At 44.2% G+C, this 16,100-nt stretch overlaps 1 protein-coding gene across 1 annotated transcript; it reads left to right on the forward strand.

The window, feature by feature from the left end:
* Nucleotides 1-4,886: 4,886 nt before the first annotated feature.
* Nucleotides 4,887-15,247, forward strand: LOC119029690 (uncharacterized protein C4orf54-like). Its single transcript, XM_037116745.1, has 2 exons — nt 4,887-9,232; nt 13,249-15,247. Exon 1 carries the CDS (start codon nt 5,057-5,059, stop codon nt 9,206-9,208), a length of 4,152 nt encoding a protein of 1,383 aa, XP_036972640.1. The 5' UTR covers nt 4,887-5,056; the 3' UTR covers nt 9,209-9,232; nt 13,249-15,247.
* The last annotated feature ends 853 nt before the right edge of the window (nt 15,248-16,100 follow it).

The following is a 16,100-nucleotide window of genomic DNA, read 5'->3' on the forward strand; positions in this document are numbered from 1 at the left end:
CACAATAGTAATGGAGTATCTTTGCTGAAAGTAGGGAAGTGAGAAAAGAATCGTCTTCCTCCACTGGAAATGATCAGTCAGTGAGGTTTATTCATAAATGCTTGTACAGAATACTGCAGCATTAAGGTTATGATCATCATTGTAATAATGTCAATCAAAAAAAAAAAAAAAGCTTTTGTTTCATCAGAATGCAATCATTCAATCAAGGGTGAATCTTATAGCATTGATGCCTAACGGGCTATTTCATTAATAGATAATGATATAATAAAAATGTTGAATTGATTGGATAATGGACTATCACATCACAGTGATCTGAAAGAATTTAAATACATAGGTCCATGTTGTTTATGGAGGGAAGGTTTTTAAAACTGAAGAAATATCTTTTAAAATATAGTGAATATTTTTCTGTATTAATTCTAATTTTTAACAAGGAATTAAAATTGAAGGGTTTTTACTTGGTCTTATTCCATTTACTAATGAACCTGCCTATCTGTAATCTGTATTAACTGCAGTCGATCTCAGGACTTGTTTGTTTCCAACTTTCACCTTTAAAGTTTCTACTTCTTGATCAACTGGTCAGCTGTTGTTTGTCTGTGGGAGTCTAACCAGTCAGCACTCCTGTGGAATGGACCAATATCAATTTTTTTTTTTTTTTGATAAATACATTAAAATCCCACAAGCAGTTTATTCCAAGCTCCATAATCACACGCTTATCAGAGTTCACCCGATGCTTTGAAGCTGCCGATGTCGAGCCCCTGTCAGCTCTGTGACTGGACAAGCAACTGTCCCACCGACACTTGTCAACTCTGAAAATGTGTCACTGTAAAATCAACACTTGTTAACACTGGAAGATTTGCTGTGTTACTGTTCAGCCTATCCTTCACGCTCCAGCTTTTATTTTTAGAGCAGGTACATATTGTGTATTCTGTATCAACATCTGAAGTCTGAGGGCCGAAGCGAGGGTCTTCACATGGACTGCTGCTGACGGTGATTAATGGCGCTCATGATTTAACACCTGCTGTTTTAATGTAGCCACTGTAAGAAACTGATCTCAACACGCTTGCGTGAGCGGTGTCCCCATTTTAAATAGCTGCCTAAATTTATCAGCTTTGTGGAGGTCAAACTGCGAGTGTGTTCATGTTTTGGCACAGAAAGGGAGAATCAAATCTTTAATAGCTCAGACCTGGGGCAAAGACAGGGCTCACGTGCATGTTTTCCACATGAGATATACTATGAGAGTACACCATTATTTTTATTTTTTAAGTATACAGGAGGGTGGTTATCGCCCCCTGTATACTTTATTGAATAGTTTAATATGTATCATTCAAACATTTAACTGAGATGAGGGTCTGCAAACCGAATTCAACCTTAAGCAGTATTTGATCACTGTTACGTAATTTTAAAGCAATTAAAGGCCTAATCTGATGATGTGAAATCTAAGCTTGAGTCTTGACCTTTAGTAGTTTACTGCTGTTTGTCTTTGCACGGCAGGAGAAGCACTCACACGAACTTACACCAACAGATAAACAGGCTTCACCCATCAGTAAAATGCTGCAAAAACAGTCGGGAAGGAAGATTAAGGATCCTTTACTGAAGTAAAAGTAGCAAAACCACTCATGTAGTAATGCTACTACAAGTACAAGTCCTGGATTAAATTTATACTTAAGTAAAATTGGACCCCTAAAAAGGGTGGCAAGATAAATCTGAGAGGTCACGAGATGATTAATGAGATGATTCTCTTTTTTTCTTCAGTCTTCCTTTTTTTGGTGGGGGTAATATTATTCTTTTTAAGGCTTAGAACAGTTCTTTAAATGAAACCAATAAAGGAACATTTTGAAAGGAAATGTATCTTTGGTGAAACTGTGAACAACAGCCATCTGAAACATGACACTGGGACCCAAGAAACTTCTCTTTTGTGAAGGTCCACGGGTCAAAAAGGTTGGAAAACACTGACTTAACATTAACATTGTATTTAATTTCATAAACTTAAAGCTACTGTGTGCACAGGCAACACTGTAGCTGACTTCCTGTCTGTTTTGCAGCTAGCAATCACCTCCCTCCTCTCTACGTCAGCACGTGAACGCACAGCAGTAATGACCAGACAGCAGCAAACAGGATGATCCAGCTCTCCACATGTTCACATGCAGACAGGGCGACTCTTTATGGAGTTCTCTGTCCTGAGTGGATAAAGTGGGCAGGGACAACAGAAAATGTGTTTTCTCTTTTACTTCTTGAGTGGAAGGGGAGGAGGAGAGAGATGGTGATCTAGATTGTTTCAGGGGCTAGCTGACTAAGCTGTCTAAGCCAACGAACAGTTAACAGTAATGTTTACATCGTGTGCTGTCACAAGCAAGGCCCTCTTGTCTGAAGTGAGATGAAAACATCCAAGTAAACCACAAGTACCTCAAAGTGCAGGACTTGAGTAAAGTACTCGGTTTGTTTTCACAATGGCTCCGAAAACAGATGATTTCTAAGAGGCTGCACCACATTAATGACTCCGAGGGTAAAATCGGGCTCTGAGGGGTGACAAAGTCTTCATACTGGTGCCCTCTGTCCTTGATACTGCTGTCAGTGTGCCCTCCACATGGAGCAACTGTTGGCCCGACCCCTCCCCGCTCCTGCATACCACCAATCTGGGGCCCCGTCCAGAAACAACAGTTGTGTCTTCAACACTTAGACAGAGCTCTAATAACTGGATCATTACCATGCAAGATAGCATTATTCAGCATTGTCCCCTGGTAGCAAACATTCCTATTAACAAACACAACACCGTCTCCTTCATTTAGACTCAGTCCAGTCGCCCGCGGATCCTGCATGGCCCAGTGGCGACAGAGGGAATGACAGATTAGTGTCGCACACATCTCGACCTGCATCAACACATGAATGGATGAACTTATAGTAAATTCTTTGAGCTGACTGGCACCAGCTGGTGGGGAATATTTTTCTGCAGCTGTTTCAGTGGGAAGGCAGAGCACTGATGGCATTCTCTGACCCACAAATATCATTAGTAACAATATTATTGAGTGACTTAGTACTTGCTTTCTCACGCTTCATATTTACGTAAGCACAGCTACAGACCCCAAACCCTGTACGTGGAGTAACAATTTGACATGTTTTTCGTTGTTCACTTTTCTTTGTTAAGCTTTATGTATGTACACACAGATCTTTGACACTGAGGAGCTACTGTGGTCTGTGTACTGTATTCTGCAGTCAAGCTGTCAAGAGTTGTGATTTTGTTGTTGCACAATGAATTAATGAAGTTATCAGTAAATAGCACTGAAATGCACACCACTGGATAAAGTAATTTATAAATGATTTATGCATTCAAAAGAGACGTTGCTTATTTTATCAGCTAGTGTTGCCCCAATATTAATATTTCTGTACCAATGTGACTTTTGTTTGTTGTTGTTTTTGTTGTTCTTACAGAACATAATGCAGAAAAAAAATGCTTTGGGGAAATGTAATGTTTCAGTGCTCTGATGTCATTTTAGATAACTGTTTAATGTTGAACTGTAATTGATCCTGCCTGAATTGATTACCACATGTGAGGGATCATATCAATGAAATAACTGTGTGCTTATGTATCTATAAGATGTTACTATGGAGTATACAAAACCTCATTTGTCCTGCAAAAGTTCAAATATCTTCTACAGCCAGATGCATACACAAGTGCTGCTCTTAATTACAATTTTAAGATACTTCAATTGGCTATTTCAAGTTTATGTTACTATATATATCAACTACATTACATCTCAGAAACAATTATTGTACTTTTCCCTCCAATGCATTTGTTGATAGAATTGGTTATTCAGCCTACTTTTCATATTGAGATTAGCAATATTAAATCAAATATGATTTAACATTATGGGTGAACCTGCACAGTAATAGGCCTACATCAAGCAAATAAAACATTACCAGCTGAAACATTGAAATTATGCTTAAAGAAATGTACTGTATTACTAGATAAAAAGGTGTATATGTATACACACACACACACACACACACACACACACACACACACACACACACACACACACACACACACACACACACACACACACACACACACTCACCTTTGGAAGTAGTGATTATTCTTTTTTTCACACTGTAGTTTAGAGTGCTGAGGTAATTTAAATAATTCTACTTTTTCTAGATTAATAAAGTCACAGTTTTGTCATAAAACAAATGAAATATGAGACTGTAAAAGACTAGACAGCTAACAGTCGCGTTAGTGACGTCATCTCGTCGAACCTGCAACTTAAGCATTGCGGAGTTGGTCCTGTCTATTAGCAGCTCACAGAACGGAAAAACATTTCACATAACTGCAGTTATCAATATGACATGTTTAAGTGTGCTTTAAATCTTTTTTTTTTTTTTTTTTAGAACCTTTTCGGTGCCGAGTTGGCGGCCATGTTGGTGTTGGTGACATGCCTTGTGAGATGATGCGCAGTTTAACGGGAAGCTAGATGATATTTTACTTAAATTACAACAAAATGGGAAATGTATTTACTTGGAAAACTATCGTTTCAAACTGACAAACATCCTCGGATCCTCGGATGGAAATGACGTGGCCAGAACACTGTGTGAAGCAAGAAAAAGGGGGTGTTGTCCTGTGTTTAACCAGTTTATTCAGTCCTGAAATTAATGAAGATCTTTCTCTTCTGATAAAAACAAACAAACAAACAAACAAAAAAAAACAAACAAAAAAAACAAAACAAAAACACAATGCACCTTTAAGCTATTCTGAAAACTTCGTGGAGGGGAGCTGTTCCCCAGGAAAAGGTGCTGAATCTTGAAGCTTTGTCCGTCTTGAAAGCAAAGTTGGGCAGTAAACTTTTGAAAATGTGAAATGCTACACACCCTCTCCACCCCGAGAGAAACCATCGTGGGATTTTCCTCGGGACTCCCCCCCTTCCCTCTCTCTCCCTCCCTCACCCTCCCTCACCCACTGCCCTCCTCCCTCTCCGTCCTCCCGTCCCTCCAGCCCGCAGAGTTTTCCGTCCTGTGTCGGGATAACATCGTAAACGAGGACCACCTGACGGTACGACCGGACTAAATGGAAGCAGCGGAGGAAACTCTCACTTACCGAGATGTCACCGGACTTCACAGGAAGCTGCTCCCAGAGGACAAGGAGAAGGACACCGCGGACGGTGAGGGCCGCGCCGCCGAGTCCAACTATGTGGATCTGGACATGAAACCGGACGGCGCAAAAACCGTGAAAGTAACTTTCACGGGCGAGGGGAACCAGCTGTCCGTGGCGAAGGGCGACGGCTCAAAACACGGGGAGCAGGACAAGGAGGGGGGGATCATTTCAGAAGAGCAGTTAAAGGACAAGCCCGTGTCGGGTGAGTCTCCTCTGGAAACTCTGACCAAACTCCCCGACGCCGATCAGGACTTGGAGAATGAGACGCAGCTCGAGGCGAGCGAGTGCAGCGAACACGTGTGCAGCGAGAGCGAGGAGCTCCAGTACACCGACATGTATCTGAACAGCAAGACGGAGTCGGATGATGGTGCCAGCGCGGTGCTGTCCGACCACTGCGGCTCCGACACGGTGGAGGACGAGTCTCACTATATCACGACGCACGAGATCCAGCTGACCGAGCTCGACCACGACGTCGACTACGACCTGGGCCGCGGGACCTGTTGGGACTTTGAAGACAACAACCTGGTCTACTCGTTTGTGGATTACGCGTCTTTTGAGAGCGACGACACGCAGGAGGGGACCCTGATACTGGAGGGCAGGAGCAAGGCGAACGCGCAGTCTAATCTCGGCGGAGCGGTTGTCAGCACCGAGCAGGATGACAGTGATCTCTGCGACTCGGACAAGTGCGCCAGCTCCGATGAGAGCGTGTTTAAAAACCGCGGCGGAGACGCAAATGCGGGCAAGATTCACCTGTCGATCAAAACGTCGTCCAGGTCGCTGAACGAGCCCGTCAGCAGCTTTGACAACAGCACCTGTGGCCACGCAAAACACTTCGGAGACAGGAGCCACTTCTCTTTTGTGAGCTCTGGCGCCAGAGCGGGGCCCCTGTGCGACAGAACCCAGTATTTCATCCCTGCTCCGGGCCGTCAGCACCTTGCAACCAAACTCAGACGGAAAGATATTAATGAGTATTCCAGCGGAGCGTCCAGCTCTATCAGCGAGCTGGATGACGCTGATAAAGAGGTGCGTAATCTAACCGCCAAGTCTTTCCGGAGCTTGGCATGTCCATACTTCGATGCCATTAATCTTAGCACCTCCAGCGAGTCCTCCATGTCGGAATATGGGCTAAATAAATGGTCAGCTTATGTGGACTGGAATTATGGAAACATATCTCGGGGGAGAGAGCGGAGCGTAATTGCGCACAAGACTTCCAGCGCGACTGTGGAAATGAATAAGACTGTGGACAGTAAGAGGCATGGTAAGTCTAATGCCGGCATGAAAACTCCACAAACAAAAATGTACGCACTGAACAGGAGGTCAACTTCTCAACAATCTTCCTGTTCCAGCAAAAATATCGAGCTGACAGATCCCGCTCAGCCGAAGCAGCGCGGAGTCACGCTGAATTTCCGTTGTAATGTTGTCGCGCCTGAAGGCGCCAGACGTCCGAAATGCATCAAAAAGGCACGACCCAGTGAGGTCAGTGGGACTGTGTTGGCCGGGTCGGGGTGTGAGACGCAGTATCATCACACAGAAAGTTCGGGGGACACGCACAAAAGAGCAGTTTTTGCATCGAGTCTTTTGAAAAACGTGATTTCCAAAAAGATGCAGTTTGAACAGGAGCGCAAAATGGAGAGGGGCGAAATCCGTGACACGTACCCAGCGCTGTCTCCGTCGTTTCCGTTCAAAGATCAAGAGAGGAGTCAGGGGAGAGGCTTGCAAAGACAGACGTCAGAATCAGGCTCGGCATTCACCGTTAACTCCGCTGACGATCAACACCTGGAGGGCAGCAGGCCCGCTTCCTGTGAGCCAGCAGAGGAGCAGAGGAGCGACAAGGCAGCAGACGATTCAGAAAAGCCACAGGTTGAGCCTGAAAAAGCTCCGCTGGGCCACAGTCGGAGCAGCGCGTTCAATTCGGTGAAAGAAGATGAGCCAGCACCCGTGAAGGAGTCTGAGCCCACATGTTCAGCAGCTAAAGAGGGATTAGACACCAGCAGCATGTTGACCAAACTGCTTTTTGTTCCAAGCTGCCAGCTCCTTTCAAAAGAGAAGGATTTAACAGAGGATGCACCTGCTGCTCCACAGAAATGTGAAAAGGAGTTCAAAACGGGCAATAATGGAAACATAATAGGTAAACAGGAAGACGAGAAAGGCGGGAAAACCCCTGAGATCAAAATATGCCTGAGAAGCGTGAAGGAAAACAAAGGCTGCACGCTGAATATCGCCAACCTGTTAACCCCTAAAATAAGTTTCAACACCGTTAACGCATTCAGGGCAGCGGGCGATGCCAAGTGCCACATCATGTCTGCGTCAGACAAAACCCCAAACTTCACTGTTAGAGACATACGAGATACAAAATGCAAGTTCCAAACACCGATTTATCACGTCAGAGATGTCCGGAAGTTGGTTAAGAGTTCATATCGTTTTGTTTCTTTGGAAAATAGCGATGGTAAATGTTCCACGGCCGCCGATAAAACCGAAGAAAAGGCCGCAAAGGAGCCGGTAAAGCACGTACTGCCGTCTCCTATTGTCATTAAATGTCACTCCGTGAAAACAAACGCGAAACAGCAGGCGGCTGAGGCGTCGCAGAAACAGTCAGAGGCGTCAGAGACGTCTCACAGTGACGTCACGACAGTCAGGGCACCGAACGCGTCCAAGCAGCTCAACCCCGACCCGTCAGACGTTCAGCCAAATGCCGACACCAAACCAACGAAACAGAAGTTTGCGGGCGAGATGGCCGAGAGGAGAAACGAGCCCACGATACCGAAACAGGCCGCGCTAGAGAAACTCAAGGCTGCCGTCAAAACGATGGAGCAGCTTTACGTTTTCGACAGGAACGAGTGGAAGCGCAAAACTCAGGCGCCGCAGCCAGTCACCGACAGCCACGTGCTGTCGCTGATAGCGCGCGAGGAGCAGGGCGCGGAGGAGCCGGACGCCGACAGGGTCGCCGCCGGCAAACCTCAGGAAGACAGAGGGGCTCTGAATATCATACACGTCCCCTATGACAAAGACGCGTTCAAAACACAGTCCCCGCAGACGTTTAGCAACAAGAGCATCCTTCATTTTGGCAACAAGGCACGCGTCAGCATCAGTTCGGTCAGCAGCTCTGGTCCGCAGGGTTCCACGCTGCAGACGTCACCGGCCGCAAGGAGCTCCAACGCGCCTGTGGCTCCGCTATCGGTGAAAATAGAGCCCTCGAAAAAGAATGGCCAGGTGGAGCAGGGGAAGGTCAGAATAATTCCCAGTAATCCCACTGTAGCAGACTCTGAGAACTATTTGACCATACCGGGGCTGGGGTACACGAATGAAATCAAGCTGCTGAACCGAGAGCCGGTTTCAAGGGATATCAAGACACCGGAGCAGAAGAAGTCTCCGTTAATCATGGAGTACCCCGCCTCGAGCATCTACCATCACCCGGGGGTGACAACGTTGCCTCCAGCGCAGCAGCAGGTGCTGTGCTTCTCCCCTTCCATCCCGGCTGTGTCGCCAACTCCTTCTGCCGGAGAGACCCAGCGCAAGATGCTCCTGGACCCCACTACAGGACATTACTACCTGGTGGACACCCCCATACAGGCCACCACCAAGAGACTGTTTGACCCCGAGACGGGTCAGTACGTGGATGTACCCATGCCCCATTCCCCCGTGGCACCCGTTGCCCCTGTCACCCCCGTGCCTCTCTCTTTGTCCCCCCTGGCACTGAGCCCAGGAGCCTACGCCCCCACCTACATGATCTACCCGGGCTTCATCCCCTCGCCCACACTGGCAGCCCAGGCGGTGTTGCCGCAGTCGCCGTGTCACTCTGAGGACGCAGGTGGTGAAAAGGTGAAAGGCGCGAGAAGCCCAAGAGCGGAAACTAACGCGACAGGTGGCGAGAGCGCGTATTACAGCGCGACAGGTGAGGCTCCGTTGCAGCTACCTGTGAGCTCGGGACACGTGACAGCCAGAGGAGGAGCAGTGAGCTCAGACAGGAAGCCAGTCATCAGCATCACAACGCCACAAGGTCCAAGAATAATCGCCCCGCCCTCCTTCGATGGAACAACGATGAGTTTTGTAGTGGAGCATCGGTGACCAAGGAAGCACCTCATCACACATGTAAGTCTGCTCTTATTCCACATGTTTGTTCAGAGTGGCAGCCTGCGTGTGGATGACTGTCACAGTGGCCTCATACTTTAATTTCCCTCAACCTGATTCAGATAATATCAGTTTCACAGTATCATATTTAATGGTATTATGCAAGTATTATACTTCTAAAGTCACAGTGATCCTTAACAGAAGGAAAGCAGAAAGGTTTTTTTGGATGAACTTTATTATAATTTCGCAAAATGCATGAAACTTGATATAAACTTCAAGTTTCTAAGTCTAAATATTCGATATGGTAGAATTCAACACGGTAGACAAACATCATCATCAATTTTCACATCTTTAAATGCAGTATACCACTGCAGCACTACTTGGAAGTCTCCTACCGACTTCTTTTAATAAATAATCCAGCCCTAAAATTTTCCCTTGAAGGGACAAATCAAAAACTTCATCATGGGCCATGAATCTGGGATCCTCTGTATTGAAAGTACTTGTATTATTGTAAGGTACATTTTTAGTTTTTGAGCTAGAAACACCTGTCGAACCCCACAGCGAGGCCAACTTAGGCCCCACTTTGGGCATCCCTGCCCTAACTTGGCGGTGAGATTTCAAGAGTTTGATACATTGAGGTTATTTTGATGCTGAGCCATGTGGCCTCTTATCTGTATGAGCTAAGTGGACCAGCCTGAAGCAGCTGATGCACTACATGAGGTTTTACATAATTTCTGTGTTGGTGAAGCAGCAGTGGAGCTTGGCTGCCTCAGCAGAGGAATGTCAGTGTTAATAGACATGCAGTAGCTTCATGACAGGTAACCTGACTCCACTGAGCCGCGGCGCGACTTGCTGGGAGACTGGATTTTCAGCCGCGGTCCAGAGTGAGTTCCCTTTTCTCGGCATTACACATCGTCGGGCTATTTCGATAGTGCGAGACGAGTTTGTTTACATGGCTTATTCTCAGGGTTGGAAGGTGTCACAGGAAACTATTCCAGTCAGTGACACCTTGCATCGAGTTATTCTTAATCACTGTTATAAATGCTTTAATTACTCGGATTGCATTACGATCCATTAATGTGTTCGTTCCTTGTTCGTGACATTTCATGAAACTTTCTACTGGCTGGAAGACTTGGAGGAGTCCTTACTGTGTTACCATGCTAACCATTAGGCCACAGTTTAAGTAAAAGAAACAATTATACTGCTGTTACACTGCTGTAATGTTTTCATTAATTTCTAACAAGGGACAGTTCCTTTCTCAACAATCTCACGCTGAATGTGAATTGTACAGAGTAAGGGAGACATTAACACAACAGTAGTTTCACTTTCGAGAAAGTTTACAGTTTTCTAGTTATTGGTACTATATTGGACAAACCTTGCAGTCAATAGATTTATTTAAGAACTTCTTCTAACTTATAGTTAAGTAAAAGCATAACTGGGTCTGTTGATGGACTTGATTGAATGAGAAACTGCTTCTGTAAAGAGAAATTGCTGTTAAGTTTGAGAACCACTAACATCTGGTTGTGATGAACAACACAGGGAGCTGTTTCAGGCCAAAAAAAATGCATTTTCTCTCGTGCATCAAGCTAAAACTTTGAGACAAGAGAAAAAAAGCACCTTTCTCTTAAGTTAACTTTTGTAAAATACCTACCGACTATAATCTGCCAGCACCTCCAGCACCACAGTCAGAGCGGCTCCACAGACAGCTGTGTGAGGTGCAGTGGACCAAACCACTGTGAGGCATATGGAGGGGGGAACCTGTCTTTATAAAACATAAAAACACGTCATTCCACATCTGTAATTAGCAGAAGTGTTTTCAGTGCATATTATTATATATTTTCAAATGATGTTGGTGTTTTCACTGATAAAGGTTATTGAGCAGGACAAATCTCTCTTTCTCCTAGAAAGAGAGGGTCCACCTTTAGCTGCACTGCATCACCCTCAGCTGTGACCTGGATGCTACCTTGTTAGCTTGTCCTGCTTACTGTTAGCATGCTAACACATTTACATATAGCCTTTCACATTAACCAAGCTTGCATCAGTATTCCAGGCTAGTAGATTTCTATTATACGTATTATGTAATACATTTTATGCATACACAACAAAGGCACATCCATTTGATTATTGTGTATTGTGCATTTTAATTTTAGCCTACTTCACTCAAGTGAAGCCTTACATTACTGCTGTTGTTTTCAAGCTCATGTTTACAAATTTACTTACACACAGCTAACAGTAATTTTCAAACAGGCCTTTTATGTACGAAACACTTTCACTTTTAATGGCAGGAAAATCACAGTTGTAATTAGTCATGTTAATGATGGCAGTTTGTTCCATGCGCATGTCTCAGTCTGCCGGTCAGTCTGCATGCAATTGAATTATTGTCAATGTTTATTATTTATTTAACCTGCACTTTTCCTTCTGTAACAATGGCAATTAAAGTTGCACTATGTAGTTTTGGGGAAGACATTTTAATCAAAAGAGAACGATCTTCACTTCACTTTTTTAATGTCCAAACAAGTTAAATAAACAAACTCTCTGTGTTTTCATGACTGAATAAACAACCTGACCTTAAAGGCGGATCCTGCCACCTTTTTAGCTTCTAACTGTTATCTAGTAACCTTTTTTTCCTCTGAGATTAGCTTGTGTATACACTTCACAAAATAGACATTTATGACTTTGTAACTTTAGCTCATTAATATTGTAAATATTAAAAATGTGTTATTAAATTTCTTCTGCAAAACTACATTTTGCCCTTTTAAAATGCACACCATAAGTAAAATTTAAAAGAGAATGAGAAAGATCATAGAACTGATTTCATTTCAAGTGGAGCGGAGATAATCAGTCAGTCAAATGATCAGAAAACACTTTCTATCTGTCCTAGTGTGTGATGCATTACTAATGTTGCTTCATCATGTTTGCTCTTGGCCTCATAGGCAGTACTATGTGATAGTGGCAGAGGAAGTATTCAGATCTTCTACTTAAGTTAATACAAAACAAGATAATCCATCATGTAATACTCAAGTAAAAGGAGCCTACTCATTATGCATAAGGGGTCATTTGAATATATATATAGATATGAAGTGTATCGCTAAAGTCGCAGCTGGTAAAGGAGAGGCTAATTTCACCGGCTTTATCTACTGCTGCGTAGCGAGTTGATTTATAATTTGTGATAACAATCTGAATCAGCAAAGTAACTTGTAACTTTGGATGGCAAATATGTTGTGAGCAAAAGAGTACAAAGTAACATGAAACAGAAGAAGTACAATTACCTCTACTTGAGTACATGTTCTTACTTACACTCCAAACGGAGTAAATCACTTTGCCTGACTGTTAAAAACTTCTCAGTTTCTCATATATACACACAACTAGTCACAGTCCATTCTCAGCTAATGTGTCAGAGAAATAATACAACTGCATGAGCATGAGGGATACATGTCAGCTGGGTGCGTGGCAGGCAGGGGCCTAGCATGGGGTTGAGTAGTGGTGTGAAGAGGAATACAGGGTGTGTGTGTGTGTGTGTGCGTGTATGTGTGTGTGTGTGTGTGTGTGTGTGTGTAACTGGTGGTGGTGTTGGCGGCGCGGGGGACGCAGGGGCATGGCTGGGATAGTGATGCAGGAGGAAAAGGTCAGGCAATGTAAAGTATTTGTTGTGCTGATGCAGGGAGAGGACAGCTGCTCGGAGAGATCAGATGCTGCTGCAGCTCCAGCTTGGAAGCGAGTCTGCAGGGCTGAGATGGGGTCAACTTTTTATAGCCCCCTCCCCCTCTGCCTTTTTCCTAAACGGGGAGAAGGAGGTGGAGAGCACTGTCGACCTCCAGCACTCCTACGTAAACAAATCGAGTAGCGTGCCACCGGCAGTCATTTTGCTGAATCTGGTCAGCTGGTTCAGAAACCAGGAACTCAACCAGCTGACAGAGGCTCAGGTTAACGACTTCTAAAAAAACTCAACAACGTGTTCTCCTCTGTGATCTCACCTTGTTCTCACTGCATCTGTCTGAGTTTAACACAGATTGTATGTCTTTCTTTGTCATCTCTAGACTTCTCCACTGAAGAGTCTGCCCTTCATTCACCGGAAGTGCGGTATCCACCCTACCTGTGATCTACTTCCCAAGACAATTTCCATCAGCAATTTCTCTCCCCACTTTATTGTGTCCGTTATCCTTGCAGCAGACATCAGTGTAATCTGGATGCATTGCAGTACTTTGTAGGGTTTAATGCATTCAGCCCCGTCCTCCCATCATATTGCTATATGAATCTGCTTTGTAAGACTTTCCATTCAGCTGCTGTCTAGAACTCTTGAAATGCTGTTTGAGCCCTGCAACATGTCTATTCAAAAGGAAACAAAGGCAGGTCTTCTATTATAGTTAGTTACGCTGTCGGCCAAGCCACCATTTTGTTATTTTGACTTGAATGTTACCATGTGTTTTAAGTGAGACTATGTAACTTTTGAAAGGAAACAAACCTGCCTTTTGCAAATGAAAGGTGAACTCAAGAAATAAAACACAACCTTGCTGCTACAACCTTTTTTTGGTTTCGTATGACAATGTTAAGCTAATGTTAGAAAGTTTCGTAGATACTAATGTGTGACCGCAATCATGGTCTCATAACACTCGTTACAGCAAGAAAGCTTTGTTCCCAGTGAATCCTAGTGGCCAAATGTGGTTAAAAAAAAAGATAGATAATAAATCCCCAATAGACCAAAAAAGTGCTCTCCCTGTAGATCGTCTTTATTTAAGAGACATCGGTAAAACACAAGAATTTCTCCTGCATCCAGTGGACTGCTTGGGGCATTGACTGTTCAAAGCCTCCAAGTGTGTTCTCAGAGCTTGCTTCAGAAGGTCAGCTGTGCTTGTCGTGGCGGCAACCAAAGAACCTGTTGGTGAACATCAGTGTTAAAGAAGGCTGTTAAATTGAGAAAGGGGTCCTTTCTGGCTTGTTTAGCTGGCAGCATCCCTAGAGCTGCAGACAGTTATTAGGAGTCCAGAGGGACTGAAGCTTCTGTGGACAAGGAGGCAAAACCTGGATGTGGGAGGAATTCAAGGAGGTCATGGAGAATGATTTTAGATCAGCCTCAAAGAGGTTCTGCCAAACTGTCTGATAAGTCTGGAGGGCTTAGTCCCAGCTGTTATCCGCTTTGGATTTAAACTGCTGTCTCAGACTAACAATATTGTAAGACAGTTGAAACACTTTGAGTAACTCCTGATTCTGACTGACACATCCTCCTTAAAGGAGGCAAAGCATGAAGGCTCAGGAAAATCTTTATCCATTTCATTAGCGATGGTCACGAGGTTGGTCAAAAAGCTCCACAGTTGCCAGACGCCGGGGGTGGATGAGAGTTGCCCTGTGATGCTGAAGGCTTGTACATCTCTTGTACATGAGTCAGGGTACGATGGAGTGAGATCAACAGGCAGATTAGTGCTATGTCAGCAGGAGTGCCAATGCTGTGCCGGACTGTTGCGATGAATAGATCGCTAAGCCTGAAAGTGATGCCGTTGATTTACAAGTTGAGCTTTTCCTTACCTCAGAGTAGAACTGCTGTTCTTTTGCGTTGAGAGGAGTGAGCCAAGGTGGTGTGAGCAGTGGATATGGATTCCTCCTGGATGCCTACCTGTGGAGGTATTCCAGACACACCCAAGTGGGTGGAGACCATTGGGCACACCCAGACTATGCCGGGGGGGTTACATATGTCATCTGGCCTGGGAATACCGCAAGAAAAGAGGTGGAGGACATGGCAAGAATGATATGTGGGCTACCTTGCCTAGCCTGCTGCCACCCTGATCCAGACTGTGCTCAGTAATGGGAAATGGATGGATTGATGGATGGATGGATGGATTGACATCAAATTAACAAAAGACTCTCCCATGCTTTGGTAGATGAACAGGAATTTGCGTCTTTGTCCTGTATTTGATGCTTGTGGCCGCTCTTAATCAAAAGTTACGTAGCCTTGCTTTAGTTTACACAATAAGAAAATAACCCACAGTAAAAACAACCAATAAAGGCCCTTGGCCTATTGTCACAAAGTGACAGAGACACAACTATTTCCAGTGGCTCACAACGTGCCATGATGGCTTCCTGTTGTGTCAAGCAAAAGTGGCACATGGAGCCCAGCTCAAATCACGTTGTGTCTGAAAAGGCCTTAATATATATTTTTTACACGGTTTTCTGAGAACAGGGACCATTTGTCTGCACTGAATTAAGAAAAGCTCTGCAGATTAAGGGGTGATGTTGGATCACCCAATTTTAGTTTAGAAATAAGGAATTAAAAATGAATGTATTTGAAAATAATATTTTTTAAACATCTCTGAAGTCGATGATAAGTATCTGACACTGCTGTGTCATATTGCTACTCTCCAACACCAGTTTTCCACATTCACAATAACATTTCCATGTTTTTAGGAGTCTGTGCCTAATGTTCTACTTGACGAATACATGTAACTTCTATGTCATGACTCACAAAATGCTGCTAATACCTGCACAACTGATATGCAGTATGTAAGTGGTGTATGTTAAAAATGTTTAAAGCACGCTCCTTGGTTGTTACTGTGAGAAGAAATAGAGAAACACACTGAGTGTGTTGCTCAGATGAAGTGAAGCTGGATGACACTCTGGTTTAACAGTTTACTTAGTATGACCTAAGTAATGTTGGGCCAAATGAGTCTGAGCCAGCTGAGACATTTAGGGGATAACTTCCTCTATTGCTGTTGGTTTATTTTACACTTTTGTGTAATGAGATGGAAGTTGTGTGCATCTGAATGTGTTTGTGTATGTGGCTGTGAGTGACGTATGGCATTTCAGCATTCTGTGAGCGTACAACAAGGAGTCATGTTACTTCACTGTAGACAGAGCGTTCAGACTGTACATGCGTTTGGTGAGTCTTTACACTTTACAC

The sequence above is a fragment of the Acanthopagrus latus genome, chromosome 1 (genome assembly GCF_904848185.1).
Source record: "Acanthopagrus latus isolate v.2019 chromosome 1, fAcaLat1.1, whole genome shotgun sequence".
NCBI classification, from domain to species: Eukaryota; Metazoa; Chordata; class Actinopteri; order Spariformes; family Sparidae; genus Acanthopagrus; species Acanthopagrus latus.